General features: G+C 41.8%; 1 protein-coding gene and 1 long non-coding RNA gene across 8 annotated transcripts in view; one reads left to right on the top strand and one right to left on the bottom strand.

Moving 5' to 3' along the window:
* LOC139609766 (uncharacterized) overlaps positions 1–27,430 on the top strand; it is a 177,757-nt gene that overhangs the window by 52,374 nt on the left and 97,953 nt on the right. The window lies entirely within an intron of this gene.
* The window catches only part of LOC139609761 (prospero homeobox protein 1-like), a 38,044-nt gene that overhangs the window by 7,226 nt on the left and 3,388 nt on the right, over positions 1–27,430 (bottom strand). For both annotated transcript variants that reach the window (XM_071464724.1, XM_071464725.1), the window contains exons 2-6: positions 25,326–25,733; positions 24,503–25,132; positions 23,002–24,240; positions 17,134–17,241; positions 7,913–8,107 (exon numbers count right to left, since the gene is read on the bottom strand). In XM_071464724.1, the coding sequence (XP_071320825.1) occupies positions 7,913–8,107; positions 17,134–17,241; positions 23,002–24,240; positions 24,503–25,132; positions 25,326–25,676 (2,523 nt within the window). In that variant the 5' untranslated portion in view covers positions 25,677–25,733. The remainder of the gene's footprint in view (positions 1–7,912; positions 8,108–17,133; positions 17,242–23,001; positions 24,241–24,502; positions 25,133–25,325; positions 25,734–27,430) is intronic.

Consider the following 27,430-nt stretch of genomic DNA (forward strand, 5'->3'; position numbering starts at 1 on the left):
TGTGTGTGTGTACACATGTTCAGCGCGTGTGTGTGTTTTTTTTAATGAGTTCATGTTTATTTGCATCATTTAATCATTAATCATTTTTTCAGCTGGCTTGTCCCTTCCAGACGATCTTTCTAGTCTGGCTGAAAGATGTCGCTCTTGTTAATTTCAGATCACACACACACACACACACACACACACACACACACACACACACACACACACACACACACACACACACACACACACAAAGACTCTCCATTTTGTTGCCATTCATTCGCTCCGTGGCCTTGAGGTCCACTTTACTGTTGGTCAGTAGAGTATTTTTCTATCACTGAGACAATACTGGAACTCTTTCATCTGCTGCTCCTTCTGTGGTGTGTGTGTGTGTGTGTGTGTGTGTGTGTGTGTGTGTGTGTGAGAGAGAGAGAGAGAGAGAGAGAGACTGAGTGGACATATCATTTTTGTGCCAACACACGAGCATCTGCTTCCTTTTTCCTCCTCTTCTCTCTCACTCTCACTCTCTTGCTTTCCCTGCTCTCAGACCTGGCTTTAGTCACACACACCCTGGCAGAAAAATACAGACACACACGACCAGAATGGAGTGTCCTTTCACTCTTCCTCTAAATCATTTTTATTGTAGATATAGATGCAATTGTGGCTTAACAGGCCTCCCTAAAATGCACAGCAGTATTTTATGCATTCTTCCTGTATACTGAGTGCTACCTCTTGCTTAGCTTTAAGTATTCATTTTAAAAGGAAACAGACATTAGGGAAGTTAGAGAAACACTCTCACTTTGAAGGTTTGTAGCTGTTGTGGTCGCCCAGCACTTATTCGGACCATTTAGTTTTTGTTTTACCTGTTTCTGCAGTCTTCTTTTCCCATTGTAGTCTCTATTTATCTGGGGAAAGTAGACTGAGCATGCTCTCTGTCTGTAAACACTGATTCATGCCTTAGAAGGACACTCCTTTATTTGTGTCCAAAACACTGTATTTTGGTTTGATACTCCGAGAGGACACACCTCTCCTGCATAAAGGTGTGTTCTCCTCCTTTACCCTGTACACCTTATCTCCTTTTCCTTTAATGCACACTTTGTCTGACTGTCTTTAACAGTCCTCCTCTAGTGTAATGTAATATGAAAGACTTTTAATGCCAAATTGTGCGACTGTAAATCTAATAAAACCACAAGCTGCTACTTCTGGTTTAGTGGTGTAGGGGCAGAGCTGTAGAGTTTAGACTTGGACTCAATTCAGATTTTCATTGAGGCAGAAAAATTCACTCACTCTTAAGTCAATACAATCCTGGAACATGGAAACTAAGACAGCAACAGGCAGCCCTCACAGAGCCTTGAATGTTGAATAGCTAGGCCAATGAAAGGACGTGGTCTCATTGTTGTGAAAAAAATCTAATTGTCATCATTTAGAGACTTTAAAGCCTTGAAGACTTGCAAAGTAAAGACTTGTGACTGGGCCTTGCCCTCCATGACTTGAGATGACACTTGGACTTGTCTCAATCAGATTAAAAACAACAGTGGTTTAACAGTGGTTGTTAAGATTCATTCCTTTGAATCTGTCATTTCTGCAGCCAGTCAGGGAATTCAGTTGTGTTGCTCTATGTTCCCGCTGCATTGTACACTCACACACATAAATAGCACTGACAACATCCTGCTGGTAAGGTGCTCTTTGACACAGTCACCCATATTTGTACCAGGCAGATAGCTGCCATTCCTAAGTGAAGCAGGGTGTGGAAAGTGCTGAAAAGATCACACTTTCACAGACATAAAGTTAAAAAACCAAATTCATTATAGCTTCTTAGAGAAATAATCAGCTGCTTGATGCCAAATAAATCCTTCTCATCCATATTTCAACACTATCTTGACCTCAGGGTCACAAGTTTTTTGTATCTGCCATTTAAAGTGTGAAATTAAAGGTAGAAGTGGAGACTGGAGGTTCCTCCAGGACATCAGCAATATGTTTCCTTTCTCTGCTGCTCTTTTGTCAATCAGTCACTGATCTCACTACCACCAGGACAATGGCAATGAAGTTTCTCTTTGTTCAGACTGCATGTGACTGAGAGGAAGGGTCTGCGTCCTGAGATTGCGTCTGTGTGTGTGTGTGTGTGTGTGTGTCTGTTCTCACTATTTCAATAGTGAGTACATCTTCTTTTTGTGTGCAGCTGTTGCTTGTGTCTTCGTATCTCTGCATGCTGCCATTTGTGTGAGTCTGCTCATACACGTGCTGTGCTTCCTTGGATTGATGTGTGTGTTCTGTGCTTCCTTGTGCGTGTGCGTGTGTGCAACAGTGTGTGTGTATGTGTGTGTCATCCAAAGAGGACAATAGCCTGGGTCATCTGACTGAGAGGCTGCAGACCACTAGTATCACATGACAGAGGCTGAAGGCCACGTCTTTGTTACCAGGCCTATTGTTAAAGCTAAGGAGACAGCTGGGGCAGGGGAAGGGAATCACTGCATGCACAACACACACACAGACACACACGCACTCATATTCACACACATATAGAGGAAGACCATACAAAGGCACACACGCACACACATACATTGCCCCCTCGTGACTCCAATCAGGCTCAGTGACAAAGATGATGCCTTCTTCTTCTCAACTGGAATACTAAGACACACACACACACACACACACACCGCAGATAGCTATAATTATAGTGACAGAAACTGGCAGGTGGTATTGTCTGTACCATACCACTTTCTGTCAACCAGCAGCAGAGAGACAGAGACAGTGAGGAGGACTTGGTTACTTGGTGCTCATACTTGCTTAATGACTCTGACAGCAACAAAGAGTGTGTGTTCACATGAATCATGAGCTCTATGTGTGCGTGTGTGTATTAAACCATGTTTCTGCAAAATGTATATTCATATACGTTCGTATATGCTCATATACTAATTCGCATTAGCAAATAGTTTTGTCGGAAAAGTCATTTGTTTTTACCCACAGCCTCTGATCATAAGGTTGGGAAAGATCAGCATCTAGGTTAAATATTGAAAAAGATAAAGCACAAAATACAATGTTTTCACTCTTTAGCATTTCTGCAAAACCTGTGAGTTTATCTTAATATTCATCGTAAGAGTTTCAGTAGCCTACAGCTAACAATACGTCCAAGTCTCCAGTTTCAAAATCAGTAGCTTTGTGCATCGATCCACCCACCCTGACTTATAAGACAAGGTTGCATTTAACTTTGGTTCAGCAGATACGAAGCAGTTTTCTTTTTAAATTCATCCTGATCATACAAGTCATCAGATCCCCACTGGCTGTTGATGGGAATCCCTTAATCTGAATTGATTCCTGAAGAGTTGTTTTTATTTTGAATTTGAATAGACAGTCTTGGTGTCCCATGATAGTCTAAAATCCAGTGTCAGATGAGTCGGTGCCATGTTTTTAAGGCAGAACATTAAATATTTATTTTTCAGAATTCCTTGGCACAAAAAAAATCAAATTTTAGATACTGCATCCTGATGTAAAGTATCATCAATTAGCTGGTTCTTGTGATGTCTCTTGCGGTAAAAGCCTTGTAAAACCATCATCGCATGAACCCTAGTGTGTAAGATGTAGTCAAATGCTCTATGTTTAAAATGAGAGAGAGATCAGAGTGGGAGAAAGAGAGAGGAGAGAAAAAGAAAGCAGGATAGGTGTAGTGTTTGAAATTCACCACCTCTCTAAAGGATGATCTGTTACTCCGAGTGTGTATGCGCCTTCTGGGTAGGTTACAAATAAAAGACAAGGGAGTTAAGGGCAACAGAGAGACAGAGGGGAAAAAAATGTAAACGTAAGAGACAAATGAAGCTTTAATATTTCAGTGTGTGTTGATTAATTGCAACGGCAGTGGTCACAAAAAAAAAAGAACCAATAATCCTAAACTTCACAAAGGTGTTTTTTTAAAGCTGAAGAGAGTCTGATAGAAAGCCCACTTTGAGCTTGGATCCCTGAGAGTCGTGCTCTGTCCCTGTTTCAATGGACTCGTATGAAGAGGAAGCGGAAAAGATGAGTGAATAGATGAATAAGGAGAGAGAAAGGTTGACAAAGACTCTAAAACGACGGAGAAAGACATGAGAACTTTAGCCTTTCATGAAGTGCACAGCTTATGAAACCAGATAGCCCTGAAATGTGAGTGTGTGACCACTCTGTGGCCTCCAAGTGTGTGTGTGTGTGTGTATGTGTGTGTGTGTGTGTGTGTGTGTGTGTGTGTGTGTTTGTGTCGTTCAAAGTCAAAGGGCAGATTTTGATAGCAACCACACCCACCCTTCAAGTAGAAGGTATCTCTGCTCTTTCAGATGAACACAAATGAGTATCTGTGTGTATGTGTGTGTGTGTGTGTGTGTGTGTGTGTGTGTGTGTGTGTGAGTGTGTGTGTGTGTGAATGTGTGAGGTGCAGCTGTGCTGTCGTTTGGTGCTGACAGAGCCAGTGAGGATCCTTGAACTGGAAAGATGAGAACGTCCTCTAGAAGGCTTCATAAAAGTGTCTCATTGTCCCTCCTCACCCAACACACACACACACACACACAAATTATGACAACTTCATCCCTTTTAAGACTCCAGGCTTCTATTCTTTGCTTCACTTTACTCTGTGTGTGTGTGTGTGTGTGTGTGTGTGTGTGTTTGGTGGAGTGTTTGGAAGAGAGCGCATGTACTGTGGCATGTCTAAGTTACCAAAGCGTAGGTGTACTTCAAATATCGTACCAAAACTTCAACACACACACACACACACACTCAGGCAAGTTAAGAGTGCCTTGCCCAGTGCTGCTGGCAGACTTAACCAACGACTCATCAATCAGTTTTCAATATAAAAAAGAAAGAGGATACGTTCCTCTTCCTCTTGGCAGAAGGTGGAAGCTGACACCTTTCCCTGAGTGTCCTGGCAAAGAAAATCTCTCTCTGTCTCTTTTTGTTTTCCCTCTTTTTTTTTTTGAAGATGAGACTATTCCCTGTTTCCTTTCCCAGCCTCCTCCCTTTCTTTGCCTTCCTCATTAGTTAGTGGGCAGAACTGCAATTAGGACAAAATTGTTTCAGAGAAGAGGGACGGCAAAGGAGGGGAGGGGAAGGAGAAAATGGGAGACAGAAAGAGAGAGAGACAGAGGTAAACAAGAAAGAAGAGTTGAAAGAATGTGGCTGGAGAGGAGGGGAGGAGGAGGTAATTAATGAAGCTGCTATAATTACTGAGGCCTGTTTACGCCAGCTTTGGAAGACAACACACACACACACACACACACACACACACACACACACACACACACACACACACACACACACACACAGAAACTCCCGACAAATTACACTCACCTTTCCACAGCAATAATCTACAATTACTATTTAAAATGCTGCCAGTGTGCATTGACTAATGACACAAGCTTTTCCTAATAACCCGTCAAACCTAAGAACACTTTCTAATTTCAGCAGGTGCACGGTGTCGACTAAGATTAGCTTCTCATTTAACCAGGAAAACGTTTTTAAAAAATGCTAATTATTTAACCTTGCAAGACACAACTTTGACCACATAATCTGGCAAAGATTGTATTGTAGTAAGCAAAGGTGTTGGGGAACAAAGATGAGAGGATGATGAGAGGGAGAGAGGAGATAAGAAGGAAGCCTGGGAAAGAATAAGACAAAAGTTGTAGAGCAGAGGAAGAGTAGATGAGGTAATGGAAGAAAAGGAAAGAGAGGAAGAGAAGTGTTGAGAACTGGGAGAGAAAAGGACAATACTGGAGGAGAAGTCAGCAGTGGAAAGAGAGGGAGGCGAGGACAAATGAAAGAGGGACAAAAGAAGAGGATAAGGAGAGGAGGTGACGAAGAGAACATACCGACAGAGGACAGATTCAGCAGGAAGGAGAGGGAGCAAGGAAAGAGCAAAAAGAGGAGGAGAAAGGAGGGGAGGTGTGTGTGATGGGGGACAAACCAAGGTGGAACTCTGATGATGCTAAATTTGGCAAAAGGAGAAGACGTGTGTGTGTGTGTGTGTGTGTGTGTGTGTGTGTGTGTGTGTGTGTGTGTGTGTGTGTGTGTGTCCGGAGACTTGCTGAATCGGCCGTGGTTCCAGTTTCACGCCTCTGAGTTTGACAGAGGGGGAGAGAGAGAGAGACAGAGGGAGAGAGAAGGAGCGAGAGAGAGAGAGAGCGAGGGTCCCTAGCCAGTAATGTTCCCTCAGGGCGGACGTAGGAAAGGATGGTGGAAGGGATGGAGGAAGGTGAAGGGAGAGAAGGAGGCAGGCAGGAAAGGGGACAAAGTAAGAGAGGGAAATTTATACCAACCTTTGCGCACACATATAATATATAGTTTTTTCTGCCTGTATCTGTATGTGTGCGTGTATGTAAAACTTGCACAGTATTGAAGGTGGTCATTTCTCAGGTCTCTGGTCTTCCCTGCTCCAACTGAATTCACCTTCAGCTCTGATCAAATGTCAAATCACGAGAAAAATGTGTTAAAACACCTGAACTAACACCTTTTCTGTGCAAAAGCCAGAAAATAATGGATCCAAAATAAAATATTTACTCTTTTTGAACCATTTTGAATAAAGGCCTGATCCTTGTTTCCCCTGAGAGGAGACAGTGTGGAGTTCACTGCCGCTACAGTAAGTCTTATGACAAAAGGCCAGAATATGTAAAGTCATAGTTGCAATGTTATTCAGATCTTGAAAGGGTTCATATCATTTGAATATGGCTCTAATGATCCTTGGGTCTGTGTCAGACCAGTTCTGGGCCTTTTCTAGACTGAGTGAAAACTGTGTGAAGACATTAGGACATTGTTTTCAAGTTGATTTTCATATTGCACTGAAATGAACTGAACCAGAATTAATGAATACTGAATTGTTTGCACCAATGTAAAGTACAATTGATATGTTGTTGAAAGGTAAAGCCACCATCATGGTTCCTGATCCTGACTCCAGTATGAACCTTCCCCTATAATCCCTAAAAATAACCCCACTGATGACCAGCCAAAGTAAACACACATATAAACTATTTGCATGTGTGTGTCTGTTCCCTGTACAGGTTCTTTACATACACACCTGTGAAAAGCTACCTGACTCTTGTTATGCAAAGTATGCAAAGTATTTGCTATTCATTCTTCCAAAGAGGATATTTAGATATCTTAAAGTCAGTGTGTGTATGACTGTGTCTGTCTCTGTGTGTCTGTGTGTGTCTGTGTGTGTTGTGTCTGCAAATCTTGCTCTTAATATACTTAAGCCTCAGCATTTGTCTCCCTAAGCAAAAAAGTGTGTATGTGTGTGTGTCTGTGGTGAGGTGTGTGCTAATGGACATCTAAATGCTGCTGATGTTACGTTGGATAGTTTAAGGCCCCTCAGGTCCCCTTAGACCGATATCAGGAGAGAAAAAGTGAGGGAGAGAATGTGACTTCTGCAAATCGCTTTGACAAGGACACCCGCGCCTCGAGCGGCGTCCTCTTTCGCCTCATCGAACACACACACACAAACACACACACACATACTGCGACATCCACACCTCAGCAGAATCGTGAGGTGACTGTTGCTCTCTGAACAGCTGACTTGGTAGAGGACGATTGTGTGAGTGGGTGCGAGTTATGCTGAATCCAGTTTTAATTCAGTTTTGAATGCGAAGAAACAGAGAAATAGTTTGTTAATGATGAGAGTCTTCATTTTCTAAAGCAATGTGCAGTGGACAAAGGAAACCTGTCACAGGCGAACTAGCCCTTAATCCTGAATTCCAGCAAATGAACCTTTCACAGTAAAGGCCTTGTGTTGAGGAAAATGCATTTTTTAAAATTTTACAAAAAAAGTTTTGAAAGGATTAAAACATTAAACTTTTGTGACGCTACAGCTGCACCACAACACAGACTCTTACTTGCCATTTTACATTGTTGAACTGAAGAACTGCTACTCCCCCCCCAACTCAAAACTGATCATTATCTCCCCACATCTGGCCCAGCTTACCTCAAAGTCATTGGCCTTGTTGTAGTGCATGTTGAGTGCCCTGAAGAGCTCGGCGTCGCGGCCCACTGTCAGCTCCTCTGCAGCAGTCACACCCTCATTGATGGACTGCCGGGCAAACTTCTCCATCTGGATGTAGTAGAACTCTCTGAAGTTGCTGAACCACTTGATCAGCTGGGAGGTGATGCAGCGATTGAACTGAAAGAATGAATCACGTTTCAATCAGCAAAATGAATTTAAATGAACTCCCACTGTGTTTCAGAAGTTAATTGTTTATTGTTTTAATTGTAATACACTTGTAGCCATACACTTCTATTTCAATTTGGGATTTTTTTTTTTTTACATTTCCCAGAATGCCAATGGACAACCCAAACAAAACAGGTGTGAACTTAATGTGTTCAGTTCTAATAGCGGAAAAGTGAGACTCTCATCCTTTACTCCAGTGCATGCTGGTCTATTGAGGCTGCTGTGGACAACAGTGCCAAAAAAAGTCATGGAGGAAATCTCTTTATGTTGAACCATATTAATATACAACACAATATAACTATGGCCAGTCATTCATCACATGCTAACAAATAGCTGTTTTGGAAATGTAAAGGTTGTAACAGGTTGTAGGGATTTACATGGGAAATTAAAGCTTTTGAACATATTTAAAAAGGTTTTAACGGGTTATAGTTTCACTGTGAGATGGAGTAGATAAAGCACTGAATGTTGCTTCCTGTTTGATTTATAATAGCACAGCCTGTTTGCTTAGGTACATATTTGCATGGTGGCATGTCATCAAATTTGACTTGAACTGGGCCTCTGCGTGAGTGCTTACAACATCTGCAAATGAAATGAGTTTTTGTACACAGTGCATTTTACACGCAGTTAGAACCCTTCTTACAAGGTCGGTCCTTGAAAATTTTTTACTCAAAGAAAACTTTATCAGCACTGCACTGAGGTCTTTCTGTACTTCAAACCTGATCAAACAAGCAGCCTTAAACACAGGGATTGCTGAAAGGAAATTGGCTGACAAACCTTGAGTTCCCTCTGCAGTGAGGAAAAACAACTGTCTTACGCTTTTCATATTATTCTTTTGGTTTGGTCAATGTTAATCGGCTATTTGAAATTAAACAACTGTAGTTTTAGCGTGTGCTTTACTCTCACTCAGATTAGTTATTTTCAGTGATTTTCTGTGCATTCAGAATATCATTCAAATTGGGCAATCTAAACGGGAGGAACTGGTTTTAATTTGCTTGTATTTTTGCATGTCCCTGTTTGTACATAATGCAATTTGGGTAAATGTTCTGGAAGACAATGAGCAACAGAAACCCTTCCTCCAATTAACTCTAACACACAGAGCCATGCACACACAGTTAAGAATATTTCCATTTATCCACCTCATTAGCCACTGAAGTGGAGTCTAAAACTTGAGGGTCTTTGTCAGCCCCAAGAAACCTTCCTAATCAAACAAGAATGACCCAAATATTCAATATATTTTATTATTGTGCCATCATGGGCTTTCAGGCTGAGCAGAGCCAACATTAAACAACTCTCATCAAACACTGTTTCTACCCTGCAGGCCTTAACTGAACACTGCACAAATGCACAGCCAAAACAGGACGTTTACACTTGTTTTTTTCTGAAATAATGTTTACAAAATCTGAATAATGGAATATTTGAACTGAAATGCTGCAGTTCCACTTATGAATAGATAAACTCCTTGTATTGATCACCGTGTAAGTGCTGTATTAATGAGGAAAATGAGGGAGCCTTGTTGTTCTGATCTCATCAGACTATTTACTGCATTGTTGGATTTGATTGTGCACGTGAAGGTACATAACTAAATAAATGAAAGTGACAATAAATTTAGAAGATGAGTATGAATACCAACCTGAGATAAATTAATGTGTTTGACATATACACATGATCACTGCAGGTTGTCAGTAAATCATGTGTAGCCTTCATAATAGTTTTCATCATTTTCATCTCTTCCTCATAAGTAACAAAAAAAAACAGTGACAGCCCCAGTGAAAGTGCATGTGTGTGTTTGTGTGTGTGTTCAGTCAAGAGGAAAAACGGCTTTGACACGGAGATTAAGCTCGGTATTGTTACAAGACATTGTCTCAAAGGAACAAGGGATGAACGAGTGAGATAGGGGGACAGAAAGAGGGAGACAGAGGGAGAGAGAGATGAATTGAGTGAGGTAGCATGGAAAAAAGGAATGCAGAGAGAGAGAGAGACGAGCAGAGGATGAGAGAGAGGAAAAGAGATATTTTTTCAGGAGCGGTGAGAGGGTTGACATAATGGAGCATAACTGGGGGGCTGGTGTGTGAGTCTGTGTGTGTGTGTGTGTGCAGAAGGAAAGGGAGTTGGTTGTACAAAGCGTAGTGACAGGAGGGGAAAGTGTGTGTGATGGGGGGGGGGTGTTTTGACCCACAAAAGAGTTGCACAAAAGGAACGTGATAACTCAGCAAGTAAAACACAGACACACACAATTACACACATAAGACGATGTCCATCTACAAACACAAACAGTAACCTGACACACAAGCGCCATTGTACACAAAGTACGATCACAAAAATGGACCCAATAACGAAAAACTTTTCTCAGTAAAAAATTAACCAATGTAAAAATAATGTAAACTATATATTTCTATAGATTTATGTATTTCTAAATATGCTTTATCTATTTATGCACTAATTAGCACGAATAGAAGTAATCAGCAATACATTTAATATTCAATAATCATTTAAGTTTTGTTTTTTTTTTTTTTTACACTGGTTGTGGCTTCTCAAATGTTATAATAAAAATACTTTTCATGTTGCAAAGGTTTGCTCTGGTCAGCCTGATGTAAAAGTTGTTATCCACCCATGTCTGAAGGTCTGTGGACCTGCAGCCCAAAATTTGTGTCTGTGGAGAGCAAGTGCACCGACTGAGCATGCTCCTGATAACAAGATGGATTCTTGTTTTGAAGAGAGGTTGAGCGAGGAGATTGTTGCTGCACTGTGTAGTCTGAGGTGTTTAAGGTGCAGGTGCCAGTGTGTGTTTCTCAACCTGATAATCTATTTTTTTGAAAAGGCTGATCTTTCAGGAATGACTTCATATGTAGACAGGACTGGGAAATGCAAACACACATGAATACACCCAACCATCCCACCACCTGCCCTCCCACCAACCCGCTGGTCCCGTCCAGCTCATCACAATCAGCACAAACCCCCCCAAAAAAAACAAGAGAGGCGAGAGACAAAAGACAGAAAGAGAGGGGGTGGGGGGCAAAACGCTGAGCTCGAGGAATGCCATTTTCTGTTTACAACGAAAAGGAGTGTCAGAGAAAGTGTCAGGATGCCCCAGCTCCACTCTCCTTCCCTTGATGGCGGGTGTCGTCAGGCCCCCCAGGCCATGTTGGAAGGGCAGACACACACATCCTTTAAGAATTTGCCCACTTCAACCAGATTCGTCGTGGCTCGGCACATTTTATAGAGGACAGCGTGAATGTGCACAATCAACATAAATCCATGAGTTTGACCACTGAAGGTTTCCTGTGGATCCTGGAGGAAGAGCTGTTGTTGTAACTTTTTCAAATCATGATTTAGGACATTTCTGCTTTACTCAACAGTATACACTGATGTAGTTTGTGTGTGTGTGTGAGAGAAAGAGAAATTCACAAGGCAGTTACAGGCACCTGTGCACAAAACCAGTCATGGTCATAGATTCATCATCGTTAATTGTAGTTTTTAGTTTTGAATGTGTGTTACCAGAAGATTTAGATTTCTTTATTTATAGCAGTGTCTTGTTGGGCTAAATATTGGGCTTGACATGGGAATAAAAAACTAATTACAGGCGATTGTATATTGTCAAAACAGTTGATTGGTTTATATTGAGTCTACAGTTTGAGCTCAGATGTTATAAGTATATTTAATAACTGTATAACTATATTTACCTCTTGAATTTCGCCCGTTTTGTTGTCTTTTGGACCCTAACAACACTTGTCTTATTTTGTAATGTTTATGTTTAGGTAAGATCCATAATTTCAGAATATGTATCACCTAATCTAGCAGGATTACTCTCCTGAAAAAAAGAGCGAAAAAGTACTTAAACCTGCTGCTCACAGAACAGTAGCTGTTCTGGAGATGGAAATGCTGAGTAATCAAGAAAGCTTTGGTTTATATTTTCCATTTAAATGTGAAAGTATCGATGCATCTTTTCATGCTTCATATCGTTTCTGTCACATCAGTGTACGTTGTGCCTCCATGATTCAGATTTAAATGCTTTGTCATCTAGAGAAAACACACATGGTAATTACTGAAGTTCAGTTATATCGGTATCAGCAGATGAGCCGTTGCTGGTTCATATCCTGACGTTGCCAAATTGGCTGTGTAACTCTAACTGACAAGACGGGGGAGAGGCGGGTTGGATGCTAATTGATTCCTGCTGAGACGGCGGCATCGAGATGTTATTTCAGCCTCTCAAGGCAAGAGTCTTAAGGGCCCTCGCTGATAAATGTGTCGCTGCTTTCATGTTCAGTGTGGGCGCATGTGTGCGTTTGCGAGAGTGTACAGTATATAGAAATCCTCCTGGCAGGGAGCTGGTGAGTGAGGGTGTGTGTGAGTCGGAGGAACTCCCTGAGCCAGTGAGCATCTAATTAATCCTAACTCCTCCAGTCTTAACAAGGTCTTAATTACTCTCGCTGACTCTCTCAAGACGAGACAGCAGCGACCTCAGCGTCTCATACTAACATATACGATTGTCTGGTCAGAAGGCAAGAGCTTTCACTGTGCAATTAAGGTCCCGTGTGTGTTTGTCTGTGTGTGTGTGTGTGTGTGCTCATCTGTGCCTAAAACAGTTGTCAGCTCAACCCACTTCCCACACAGAGTGAGGGGGACATTGTGTGTAAGAGGCTCATCTTTAAGAACCAGTTTCCCATAGACAAAGTCCATTCAAGTCCAATTAGGGGAAGCCATTCAGGGCCCTAATTCCCTTACAGTGAATCTGCCTGATCCTCCTAACACATGCTACTTATTGTTCCCTGGGAAGGAGGAGGGAGGAGGGGGGGAGGGAGTGGGAGTAAGAGAGAGAGTGAGAGAGAGAAGAAGAAAAAGAGACACTGACCCGGATTTTGGAAATATGGTAATGATGAGGGTAATGAATGCAATGGGACAATGAAACAGGACACACACATATACACAGACAGACAGCAACAGGGTGCTCTCTCTACTCAGTCCTACACACACACACACACACACACACACACACACACACACACACACACACCAAAGCCTTGAAAAGAACAGCCTTGTTCAACACAAATAGGATTATCCATGATTCAGTTTTTATTAAGCAAAATAATATCTGCAGAGTTCCTTCCACAGATAAATATGACGGATTAACTGGGATTATGCCTCAATTAAAACTAAATTCGACTGTAAATCATTACTTGCATAGAATATAAAGGACAAGACATTTTCTTAAAGGATAATGCTGTTGATACATCATAGCCTTCTTATTGTCAACAAATCCGATGTAACAACCAAAAGCATCAATTAATTAAAGTATTAACTGTGTGGACAAAGACTGATATGTCTTATTTCTCTGTGCAATAGAGCTCTAAAAACACCAAAAACACAGCAGTGAGCCGCACTGTTGCACCGACTGATATGTTCCTTCATTACCATGAACACAAACACACAAACACACACACACACACTGTAGTTTATTTTTACTCAATCCCACTGTTTTGTTGCTGCACTAACTCACTGGTTCATTCTTACACATCTGAAAATAGTCCCTAAAAAAAAAAAAGAAAGAAAAAAAAGCTAAATCTACCCCTGTTTGAGAAATGTTTGCTGAAAACGACTGTTTTAGATTAGATTAGCTTTTTACATCAATAAACTATATATTTCTGAACCATTCTGTAATATCTAGATCTTCAGGAGGACCCAGTGATGCAGTAGGAAAGGTGTAAACTATCAAGAGACAGATTAATTGGTTGGTTTGTTAATTGTTAGGTTTGGTCTTTTCATGCCTTTCATTTACTAAGATTTTTCATTAAATCAATAACTGTGTTTTATTCCATCTGTTGGCATTTTTGAGTAATGGCCATTCAAAGTATTTACAGTCTGTAATTAATGTTTTTATTGTTGGGGCAGAGTCTGCCATCTGCACCCTGGATTCAAATCGACCACCTACACTGGGATGCATTGCTGCTGTAAATTTGATTAAACTAGATAGGGGAAAGGAAAAATTGTAAAACTGTCTATACATCCCTAAACCTCAGACAATAAATTCCAATAGAAAAATGTTTTCATTCCTTTAAAGCCCAGTCCTGTTTGCGGTTCTGACTGTGGTTACAAGCCGTAATACCGTCCATCTGCTGAGCGAACTGACAGGCCAAAGCACTGCTAACATCTCCTAATCTAAATCCATGTTTGCTGAGATGAAGAGATTAATTGAATATCAGTTTGGATATAAACCCACAGATTGGAGACTAGATTAATTTTAAAAGCTAATATCAATCTCCACTAGATAAACTCATGAACTGAGCGTGTGCATTAACTCATTAGTCCTAATTTATTCATTTTACAAATTAAACCCCAAAGCCACAGTTTATTTGGCCACATAAATATTAAGCATATTACTCAGATAATAGAAAGTATGACTTAAACAGGGGAAGTAAGCTGATTATGGAAAATTGTCAATGTCAGCACGTAACAGTTTAAAACTGTTTTTCATTTCCCCGTAACTGCAGCTTTATGAGACTTTTTGAAATGAAGCAAGTTTGAGGAAACGCAATCATGTTCAATCTTATAACAGCTCATTTGCTCACTTCGCTCTTTACTATTAATGTTGAGAGATATTCGTTCTTTTCTCTTTTGCCCAGAGATTTTCAGAAATAGTGAAGCTTTGAAATTTGAAAAGAGCTTCATTTATTTATTTAGTACATTCAATGCTTTCAAAACGATGTCAGTGTGACACAGAAAAACTGCATTTTAAATCTTGAAGCTCTTGCAAGATGAAGAGCTTCTAGCTGATATTGTCACTATGCAACCTGTGTCTGCTTCTTTGCAGAGTGTGTATTAAATCATATGTAGCCTGAAGATAATACAGTGTTTAATTCAATGAAGACATTCTTGGAAACTTACATTTAAAGAATAGTTCAGATTTTGCTTTTCTTAAGGTTTGTTTCTTTATAACAGTTGATATTTTTTAGGATTATCAGTGTCACTTGTTAACCTAACTTAACTCTGACTAAGGCAATAAAGTTGGACTTTTTGGAGAAATTTGTAATAAACCATGTAACTTTGGCAGATATTTGATAAGTGGTTGATGAAAACCAACATTTTCTGCTTTCGTTGTCTCAGTAACACCAAAGAGAGCTATAGCTGGGTACTATGATGCCCGTTTTTATCACTTAATGGATCCCAGTTAATAACAAATCAGACTCATGTACTGGGAGCAGGTAGGCTTAGCAACCCTGTGTTTGCCTAGCAACCCGGTGTCCCAGCGACCCTTGTTGCTATGGCAGCCGATAAGGATGTGGCACTGCCATGAGGAAGTGGTCACCACAGATATGAGCCAAAGGGCAGCTGGTGTGTGTGTGTGTGTGTGTGTGTGTGTGTGTGTGTGTGTGTGTGTGTGTGTGTGTGTGTGGCTGCTCATTTGAATACAGTGTCCTGAATCCGTCGAGGAGCCGTATGCTCCTTTTGCAAAACACATAGCAGCCTGTAAACACAGAACAATCAGCGCCTTTGTTTTAAAGCTGTTGTTCTGTTGTCATCCCTCTCATTTGTTTGTCCTCCCTCACCGCGTTCCCTCTGTTATTTTCTCAAAACACCACTCAGCACACACACGCACACACACACACACACACACACACACACACACACACACACACACACACACACACACTTTCCATAATCTCCCTTTTCCTTCTAACTCCTTTTCCTCGTCTTGCTTTTCACTCTGTGTATTTTTCTTAATAATTTTCTTTCCTTTTTCCATGGTTTTTTCTTTCTTTCTACCTGTGCTTCCGTCACCTCAGCACTTAAACCGTGACTGACTTGTTTCGATGTTTAAGCAGTTTAACTTCTCATTTTATGTTAGTCAGAGCGAGAGTGAAAGTGTGTGTGTGTGTGTGTGTGTGTGGTTGTGTTGGGGGCGGCTTACAGTGTGTGTGTGAGAGGGAAAGTGGGCGTTATCACCCCCCTTTCAAACCCCAGGCCGATTAAGGCCAGAAACTCTAATTATGCCACAAAGACGTGACAGACTGGAGCACCCATCTGCGCTATAGGGTCTCTCTCTCTTGCTCTCGCTCTCATATACACACACACACACATACATGCAGAGTAACCGAATAACACACAAAAACAACTAAACTAAACCATGACAGACACCAAAATGCACAAAAGTCACATCAGAGGACTGTGAGACTATTTGACAGTGAAAGTTGGTCAGGAGAGTAAAATGATGAATGAACTACCTAAGAATAAAAAAAAAAAAAAAACACAACTGTAACCAAATCTAAACGCTAAATGCTTCACACAAAGACAAACACAAATAGTTCATCTGCCCCATCTGTCACTGAAAAACACACTGATGTGATTTTTGAGATCTGATTCTAAAGATGAATGATTTAATTCCCATCACTTTTTGTCCACGCTCGGCCCTGACAGTGACCGCGTGGCCTCTCATATCGCCTGTCTGGGGAAAATGATCTTGACATGGACTCATAATCACAATGCAAACCTGACTTTTTCCAGATCAAGTTGTTAGCAGCCATTAAGCAAAACCTGAAATCTTAATGTGCTCTGCAGTTTGTTCTATGAGCAAAAATGTAGTTTTAACCCATTGAATAAGAAACACAGCGGATAAAAATCAGACCAGACAAAACTCAAGCTTTTGCAAACATTTTGTATTCATTCATTTGGTGATTTTCAGTTCATTGTATGATTGAGTCTGTGTGCCTGTGCAGAGTTTATCAAGGTTAAGCTGTGTGTTTCATTGTTTTAAACCTTTTCTAAAAAACCACTCTATCTTCTAAGACCATAAGAGATATAAATACATTGAATTGAGCGTGAAATAAAAAAGTCCAATAAAGTCAGATGAAAAGTGACATAGAGGAGAGGCTTGAATAAGACGGAGATGGGGAAAAAATAGGAGAAAAGAGTGGTAAGAGGTTCATAAAAGAGAAGAAATGGGAAGGAAACAGTTTGAAGAAGAGAAGACGTGGGCAAGTTCTTACCTTGACGTCAGAGAAGTACATTTTGAGCATGTTAGAGGAAGGGTAGCGGGTGTAGAAGAACATCAGCTTGGCTTTCTTCAGGTGGTTGGGAGACAAGCCCTCCTGAATCTGAGTATGAACATGTTAAGGACCAAGTACCAGTAAATCATCTGAAAATGTATTGTTTTTTTGGAGTGACATTCTGTTGTTTTGGTGGTGCCACAGTTACAATCACAGTTAATATGCTGCACAGACTCCTCTAAAGCAGTTTGGCATTTAAGTTCTGCATTTAAACCTCACTAGTGAGGAAGTGTGGTGTCACCAAACCTCCAACTTGTCTTACAACCTGAATACACCCCTCTGTTGTTAGCAGAAACCAGACAGCATCCATTTCAGTTGAGACAACTTCCTGTTGCATGGGTTCAACCTGTTAGAAAAAATTCTAGTGGAACTAAATGACTGAATATACTCGATGTGTGTAAATGATCATATCGATAACGTTGAGTATAAATTGTCACATCTCTTCTCTCGCTCTCCCTCACAGACACACTCCCCCCACCCATCCGGAAAACTCTCCTGGGTGTGTGTGTATGAAGTAGGTGAGGTGTGTGTGTTGTTGTATCTGGTGTGGATTGAACTGGAGAGAGCGTAGAAGTGAAGCGCCAAAGCCAGTTTATAGTTTATAGTTTAACTGTAGATGGAGGCCGATGAGTTGGTTCAGGAAAGAAACGGCACAGAGACAGACTGTCTGCCTTGCGTGTGTGTGGCAGCTGCATCACTGAACTGCTGCGGCTCGTACACCTTTGCGTGTGTGTTCACACCAGCTGTGTCGCTGCTGCTGTCAGCTCTGTCTTTCTATGTTGAGTTTGCCTTGACTTAAGTTTACCCTCATTCAGAGCCACACACACACACACACACACACACACACACATCCACAGCGAGTGAGAGACAAAGAAAAAGCACACCTCTCCCCTTCACCTGTTAAATCATTGACATAATTCAATCTTATCCTCCACTGGGTTTCTGCTATGACCATATAGTACCCGGGGCCTCCACTGTCTCCACATGTAGTTGCTAAAAAAGGTTAGAAAATGTAATATTTACATATTTTTACATGTCTGTTATATTCAGATACAGCCTAGAAACTATAGTGAAAGGTGTCAGCTTTATGTAATGCTGCTGGTATGATGTCAATATATTATGAACAGATGATTTCCCTGTTTATTTTTACTGAGAACTGTGCACGCCACTCTAACCTGATAACATGGACGCTGACATGAAAACCACGATGTTTGGCACACGCCACGCAGACAATGTGTTTCAGGCCTTAGGGTTAAATGTCTTTCATGTTGGATTCTTGTTGAATGCACTTTTTTGTCACTTTGAAATGTTTTTGTGAAGGGTCACATTTAACTTAGTTGTGATTTCCCCCTTTTTGCAAATTTTAAATTACTGAAATAGAAACCACTAATGAATAAACAGTAAACAAGAATGTTTAAATGCAGACAAATGTTGTAGGGACAAAAATCATCATCAAATTGTGTATGTTTGAAGTAGATGGAAGATTTCTGGGACCTTAAAGAGACTAGTGCCAAAAATGAAGGGATGTTTTTAGTCCTAGAAATTTCAAATTTCTGAGAACAGCAGCATGTAACAGGGAGTAGTGACCACTCCATTAAAAATCAGGCAGGTACTGTTTAATACACCCCAAAAAATTCAGTGAAGCAGTCGGAGAGACCCACGTCTCTGGGAGGTGTGCCATTTTATACCTAAAGCAAAAGCAAACACAAGCACCTGCTGGCTTTGGATCAAATCCCACATTCACTCCAGCATCTCGCCGACTCTGCAGCCCCAATGTCAATCCCATTGTCTCAACAAGGAAAATAATAATTGTGGAGGCCCCGGTTGCAGGGGTGCTGAATGTGTGTGTGTGTGACATGTGTGTGTGTGACAACAGCTGTGCCCCACCACGCTGCCATTTCCCCACCACATTAACAGCCCTATAATCTATCAGAGAAGATGAGGCAATCAATGGAACCCCCTGCAAGGTCAATTAGCACACAGACAAATACACACATAAATACACACACACACACACACACACACTCATACAGAAACCCCAGGGGCCCTATATGGATGGAAAGAGGGAGAGTGGCATCAGCAAACGGGAAAAGAGGGAGAGACAGGAAGTGAATGAAGTGTAAAGAAAGAGATGGAGCAGCTTCAGGACAGGAAGCAGAGGAGAAATTTGAAGTTTACTTTGCCATTTTTCTTCTAACTGTTTTATTTTATGTTCAGATTAATTTGAGCTGGGTATTGCTACTGATTTCCCAAATCGAATCAATTCCATTTCACGAAGTCCGTTCAGTCACTACACCAATATGTAAGAAAATCTCAGAGAACTGATGCTGTAAATTGTGCCTCTAGCCGGATGCATTGATAAAATATTAATGTTTACAGTAAAAATCGATCCTTAATTTAACAGCACCAACATGACACACCTCAAAAATAATAGATAGTTAAATAATGTGGGTTGCTAATCTACTGCAGTGCAGTGCACCTTCTATCGGCTTCTTCTTGTACATCTTGTATATAGTTTTGCATTTGTCCAGCTCTTCATAGTTCTTAAATCCTTTAGACCTGTGCCTTCAGTGCAGCCGGGTCTGCCGGGTTTGTGACTATAAAGGGTATGTAATTAAATATTGATCTCAGGGTTTTATAAATCGATATCAGATTATTCAAATGAAGATTGGTTGAATTCAGTTAGCTTAATAGGTTTTAATGAACATTTACTTGTTGTGACGCTAGTTTAAAAAAGGTTCTGTTTTTCTCACTGTTGTCTTTAAACATAAAAAACAACGACAACACAAAAAGTCACCTGACTAAATGTTACAAATAAGCATGATACCACAACACTGTTCACTCTGCCTCAATAACTGAAGAGAGTCGTATTATCATCCATCATTCATGTGGCAGCAGATACGTCAGATAATCGGACAACAACACCATCACCTAGTTCACATTCATATCAACCTGTCTGTGTTTAGGTTAGATCATACGCTGTGTTCAGTTTTTACAGCCCGACACACACACACACACACACACACACACACACACACACACACACACACTAAAGCACACAAGCATGACTCAGAGTAAACAGTGTGAAGCAATATCGTAATGAATAAAAAAGCAGCTGACATGTGTGTGTGTGTGTGTGTGTGTGTAACAATAGCTAACGTGAATAAACAATGCAACTGGTGTTGTTCTTTTTCTTCCACTCCTCTTCTTCCTCTTCCTCCTCCTTTCCTATTAGCGTACGTGTGTGTGTGTGTTCATCCTGATACACACCAGGTGTATCATCAGTTGTAACTTGACCTTGTTGCCAAGTGTGTGTGTGTGTGTGTGTGTCAGGGTGGTTATTTCATAAATGAATGGGGGGACATCTGCTCAGCTCTGTACAAAGGATTAAAGATACACAGACCTGAGAGACAGCGTGTGTAACTGCTTTTGTGTGGGTGTTTGTGTGCCTTTCAGGTGAACTACGATCGATGCAAAACACCTTAACCTAGCTGCCAGGCTTCCTTGAAGCCTTAAATCCACTGACAATGCCATCATTATATCTCCCCACCATGCAAATCTAGTAAGAATGTGCTTCTTAAACTAGAGCGTGAGAAGGAGATGAAAAAAAAAAGAATAGAAACAAAGAGAAGTTTGAACAGAAATTACAAAAATGTTATTTTTTTGAAGAGGACCATTTTCAGAAAAGTAACAGGCAACAGCAGGGTTTATGCAAAATGTTGCCTTTGAGAAAATAGCAATGAAGTTTGACATGTTTTCACGAGAGCTTAAACTTCATTTTAAGACATGAGAAACCTCCAAGAAGCTTTAGCACATTTCTACATCAAATGTAAGTTCAGTGGGCAGGTGATGTATTTGTTAATTGCATATCCTTATGTAGTTTATTTTTCTGTCAACTTCCATATGATGAAAATACAAACTCTGAATCTAATAATGGTTCTGTAATCGTTACTGGATGACTACAAGGGGGCACATGAGCACAAACCCACTTGATTGTAATAGTCAGGGCAACAACGAATGTTTTTTTTTGTTTTTATATCATCATCTAATCAGTTGATTATCTTTTTGATCAAATGTTTTGTGTGTCCAGTATCGAAAATTTGTAAAATATGCTGCACGTTGTTAATTTTGGCCAAAATTACAGTGAAAAAGCAGCCAGTCCTCATGTTTGAGAAGTGTTGTGTGTCATATTTTCTTGATGAATAATTTCATTATCATAATCATAGTTGATTTTCTGTTCATCCGCTAATCGATTAGTCAACTAATCAAGTGTAACAGTGTAATTATAACTTCTTCACAAGTTATCATGAAATAAAAACTAAATTCACTAGTGAAAACCTACAGTACCTACAAAATAAAAAAGGAAGGTTGAAGGGTGGTCAGTATCTTTGAAATACTAATGTCCAATTTCAAAGATTTTTTTTTTCTTCCAAATAAATGGAAAAGCATTTTGGAATGAAACGGCTCAGCAGGATCAAGAGACGTGTCAAATTTTTCTTTTTTTAATTAAAGCAACATCTAAATTGGCTTTGAAGACAACACTGTGATCAAATCCTCATCACAGCTGTAAGGAGTTCCTATTAGTCAGGTTCAAAGTCTTATTTTTCTTTTCACTTTGTTCTTCAAACATGCATGCGTTTGTGTTCACGCGCCTGTTTGTATGCAGTCAAAAGTGTGTGCATGCGTAGTTGCTGGGAGAAGCCCTCTCCATTTGAAAGGTTAGGAACAAAAAGATAAACAGCTACCTGCAAACACCTGTCCTCATGCACACGCCATGAAAGGGAGTGTGTGTTTGTGTGTGCATGTGTGTGTGTATGCGCCACGAAAGGAAGCAAACAACACCACACACAGCTGCCGAGCAACTGAGAGCGAAGGCCAACAAATGAAAGCACGAAGGAGTGATTGACAATGAGAGGGCCGGAGACAACTAGCTAAAAACTGTAAAGAGGAAACCAATGTGTGTATTTTAGATATTACACTTCTCCTTATGTGTTCCCACACAAACACACACACACACACAAACCCTGAAACACACATTTAGAAAGCCTCCATCAATGAGGCCAATCATTCACCTGTCCCTCTGCTGCGCTCTTTGAAATATGATTAGCTTTGAGCTCCTATGTACAAGGTCTTACCCACACCACACACATGCACAGACACAGTGAAATATGATTTGCTTTGAGCATTTATGTACAAAGTCTTTGTGATGAAAGAGAACCTAATAGCACAAGTGTCTCAGACAGTGGGAACAGTGTGTGTGTGTGTGTGTGTGTGTTGAAGAGGGATCTCACTACCCTTTCTCAGCACCTTTAAACACCACAACCTGCTGCACAGACTTAAAAGGGCTTGAGAGAGCAGCGTGCGACCTGTTTAATCTTCCATCTCTTGCAAGACCCGGCGCGCCCCTTTTCATCTTCCCCACTCAGTGAGGAAACAAGAGGGTTAGAGCAGGAACCAATTAATGCAGATTAATTGATGTTAAAGACTTTCTGTGACTACTGCCTGCTGCCACCGCCGCCTATAAGACATCTCGGTGTGTTTGACTTTGGTAAAAATGTGACTCTTGTGTAGCAGAGAAATAAAATCTCTGCTTTCCAAGTGTACAAACAAAATCTTTAAGTTCTTCTTGCAGATATTGAATGTGTTCAGTGTAATGCGTAATTATACCAGTGACCAGGATTAACCAAAATCAAGACTGAAAACATGACTTGGTGAGGATATCCTTCATTCTGAAGGTTTAAAGCCAGAAAACAAACACACTCTCACACACACACACACAGGTACAAGACCTTACAGGGACAAGGATACAGTGCTGCCTGAGTAGGGCGATATGTCAGCAATGTCTTGCAGGTCCCCACACTCAGACTTGATGAGGGACAGGGACAGACCTTCTGGCCCATGCTGGCTCGGTGAGCTCTGCCTGTGGTGGTGGTGGTGACTGAGGTGCCCTCCTCCAAGGGCTGCCATTTTGGTTCTGAGGCTGACAGTTTCCCGGGTCATGTCCATGGAATCAGGGGAGGACCGATGGTGCTCCTTTGGCCCTGGAGGGTAGCCAGCTCCACCCCCGTGTGACCCCAGGGGGCTCTGAAAGGGGTAACCCATAAGGGGAAGAGGGAATGGGTGGCGAAATGATGGAGGGCTGAACCCGAGAGAGGCTGTGAGGGGAGAGGGGTGGAGGGAGGGATGGTGAGGAGGAGGAGGAGGAGGAAGAGAGGGGTTGATGTTCTCTCCTCCACCACCACCACCGCCGCTCTTGCGCACCACCAGTGGCAGTGCCTCTGTTTGGTCGTTTGGCGTTGGTACACCACTCAGTCTGCCGCTCAAACCACCAAATGAATCCAGTGGACTTGGGACGATTACATCGCCGAAGCAATGCAGCCTCTGGTTGGAGGAGTGGTAGTTAGGGGTGGGACTGCCATCGCCGTTCAGAGTGAGGGCCAGGGCACCACTGCCAAAGCGTGAGTCCGGGGTAAGGGAGGGGAGGGGGCCGAAAGGTGGAGGACACGAAGAGGATGAGTTGGAGGAAGAGGAGGGTGCAGCTGGTGTGTTGCTGTGGCAGCCATGATGGTGACTGACAGCCTGCTTGGGTGAAGAGAAGCCCTTGACGACGGTGTCGACGACCTGCGACACAGCGCAGTTCAGCTCCTGCTTCAGCGTCTCTGCTAACTGCCTTCCTCCTCCTCCCCTTCCTCCTGCTGCTCCCCCTCTCCTCTTCATCACCCTTTCTCCACCTCTCTCCTCCTCCTCCCTGCCGTCCACATCTTCCTCCATTTCTCCATCTAACAGGGCCTGTTCTCGGAGGAGGGCTCGAGCCCGGTCCAGGAACAGACCTGGGTCCAGCTCAGACAGTTCGTCATGGCTGTGCCGCCCTCTGTCTCTGTGCCTCTCCTCCAGGCCGTCAGAGCGGATACTGTCCTCTGACAAGTTACCATCCTCCTCTCTTTCTCCTCCTCGGTCGCCCTCTCCATTCTCGCCGTTCTCCTCCTCTTCCTCTGTCTCTGAGTCGTAGATCTGGTAGAACTTTTCCTGGAGTTGGCGCAATTGTTTCTGAACAAGAGAGAACAGAAAATGTTTAAATATTATGGAAAAATTGAAAGAAGAGACGAAAAATATTACAGAATGCCTTCAATTATGTGAAATCCACTTGATGAACTCCAGGGTTCTTCATGTTATCTAATGCCACATGTTGCTCTGTAAACTCTTGAAACTCTTGAAGGTTTATACAGAAAAAATAAAAGCACAAGGGTCGGCTGGTGCATTTTTGCTGCAAATGTTCACATCATACGTCTTAATGTTATTGGCTACCAACCTGCATGTCCTCCAGTTGCAGTTTGAGCTGCCGCCTCTCTTCCTGTCTCTGCTCCTGCCTGGAGCACACCAGCTGGGTGAAGCTGTGTTGCTGCTGTGGCAGACGCTGCTTTCTCTTATTCTCCCTGTAAACCTCACCAACCCCCACGACACCGGCCCGCGAGCCTGGAGAGCTCAGGAGGGAAGAAGGACAGTCGCCCCGGATATGGTTGTGGTTGCTGGTGTTGTGGCTGTTGCTATCTCCTCGGTGATCGTTGCTGCTGTTGCTGTTGTTGCTACTGTTCTCATTCTCACGGTTGTTTTCTTGGTTGTGGTCGCTGCCGTTGGGCCGTACCAGTGGCGAGTGACTCATGCCGCGGATGATGTTTTCCACACGGGCGCGTTTGGCACGGAGGTGCTCGTCCGACAGCCTGTCCAAGTCAAAGGAGGAGAGACAGAGGGGCTGAGAGGGAGCGTGGGAGTTGAGGCCCGAAGGAGGTGGTGGCCGTCCAAAGGAGGAGGAGGAAGATGGAGGGGGAAGAGGAGGCCCAGGCGAGAGGCAGTCAGATGGGCTGTCCTGGTCACGGGAGGAGTTGCTGCAGGCGTCCTCGGCCTGGATCTCTGAGCCGCCACTGGACAGAGCTCCACTCCCCTGTGATGGATAACAGGAGGACAGGATTAATTAACAATTAATAAATGAAATGAATGATTTAATGGATGAATGAATGAGGATTGAAGACTATTTAGTGCCTTGTTTGTTCGGTTGATTTGAAGGGTGAAATGCACGGTTAATTCAGTGGCAACTAAAACTGTTGGTTCACCACTACCTGTGAGTTTGTATATACCTGGAAACCTGAGTCACTCCCTCCATTCTTTCCTATGTTACTCTTCAGTAGCTGAGAGATGATGGTAGCACCGGGGAAAGGCATTATGGTGTCTTCATAGGAGTTTGCCCTCTTCAGCAACTTCCTCAAAACATTTGACTTCTCTCCATCACTGGTGGTGCCCCCGTGGCCGTGACTGACCAACGAGCAGTCTCCGTCCTGATCGGGGCCGTGCGATTGGTTCATGCTGTCGAACAGGGTCTCCCTGGCGCGGGTGAATATTGCGCTGCCCACAGTCCTTTTCACCCCGATGTCGACACGTCGGCGCTTTGTCTGTCTGGTTAGGAGGGTGGTGCTGTCATGATCAGGCATCACGCAGGGCAGCTAAACAGACATGACCAAGGGTCCTCACAGACACAGACGAGTTACCTGGTCAACAATAAAAACAAATAAGCACAATAAGATTTCAGCCTTAGCTCAACTTAGTTTTCAGGCATTTAGCTCAACTCTACAGAGGCATTAAAGTTTTCATTCTCAGTGAGATCTTTTTCTTTTCGGGCATAGAGGAGCCCAATCAGTCAAATTGGTAGCTATATTAAATGACTCTTAATTTTGAAAATTGAGCTGGTCTGTACAGAAGGAAAAGCTTTATAAATTATTTTGAATTGAGTTACTAGCTCTATAATTAAAAAAAAGCTTTTATTAAAGTGGTGAATTTGTCTTTCTTTCCAAAACAGAATGTAGAAAAACTGTCTTTAGTCTTTGTTTTATCTTTTGTTCAAACAGAGTAGACAATAACAGAGTGTATTTGCCATATGATGCAAAAATCACTATTTAACAACCATTGCAAAAATTTCAAACAGCAAACCAACACACCTGACAGGAGCAGAAAGGGCAGACAGTTCTATCGATCGCACACTGAGCAAAATACAAAATAATAGTGCATTTCTCATCCATGAAGAAAAAAAAACACACTTTTAAAATAGTTCAAGGAGATGTTCCCACAGAGGAGTAACACCTGCCTGTAATAACCAAAATAATTTCCCATTTCCTCCTCCTCCCCTGAGGTGTAACCTTGATTTCTGCATCTTGTGAGGAGCTGTGAAGAATCGACAGGCTCTCTTATTGTCAGAGGGATTTCACTTCACTCTCAAGAAAAAAAAAAAGATTTTTTTTCTCCCTTTTGTGTTAGTTTTCTTTTATACATCTTCACATGATTTGAAAGCAGTGGGTACTTATCTTACATTTTTTAAAACTTTGAATTTTGTTGTTATTGAAGTTCAGATAGTTTATTTTATCAAGAAAAGTTAAATTCTTATAAATGCTATGATGTTTTGACAAGTTCTCAATTTACTTCTTATTCAAAGGTTTCTTTTTCTGACATGAGTGAATTTTTATTTATTTCACTTCAAATGTGATCTATTGATGCTCTGGAAACACCTAAAACTATCCTAGGAGTTGGAAATGTTGAAGAGTTGGATACATTCCTATCCAAAACTCTTACCTATATCTGGTTTCCAGAAAGTGTAGGGTACCCTCACCTTAACTATGTAAACCTGATTTCTGAAAGAAAGAAAAGTCTCAGGCCAAAACTGAATTTAAGTCCCAGTTGATTTTCAGCATTGCTTTCCTCAGTCATTTAAGGAATCAAAGCCAATTGGCAAAGACAAAAAATTCAAAAACATCTAAAAAGCTTCACCAAAAACAAAGCTTGGCCATTTTTAGGGAGGTAAATGGCACACATGCACATAGGCAGCTTTTTCCATGTTACCTGTTTGCATCTGTTTTGCAAGTGATTTCAGGGTCAGGTCTAGGGAAATATTTCACAAATTTAAGCTACTTCCTACAACAGTTTGGTACATCTGCATTAATGGGAGCTGAGCACAGTTGTGCAGCTCTAACGCGACAAATTTTAAAGAAAGACAAAATGTGAACTTGCTCAAAAACACATTCAGACAGAATCAAGGACACAATTAGAGGCTTTTGCAATAGCCAACAACATGCGACAAAGCAGACACTGTTGTGTTCCTGCAGGGCCATTACCAAATGAAATACTGTCCAAGCAGGGGAGAAGGGTAAGTTTGAATGTGACTGTGAGTTTCAGTTTTGTAGACGAGAGGTGCTCA

The sequence above is a fragment of the Trachinotus anak genome, unplaced genomic scaffold (assembly GCF_046630095.1).
Source record: "Trachinotus anak isolate AG129_WGS33_773 ecotype Australia unplaced genomic scaffold, CSIRO_AGI_Tana_v1 ptg000026l, whole genome shotgun sequence".
NCBI lineage: Eukaryota > Metazoa > Chordata > Actinopteri > Carangiformes > Carangidae > Trachinotus > Trachinotus anak.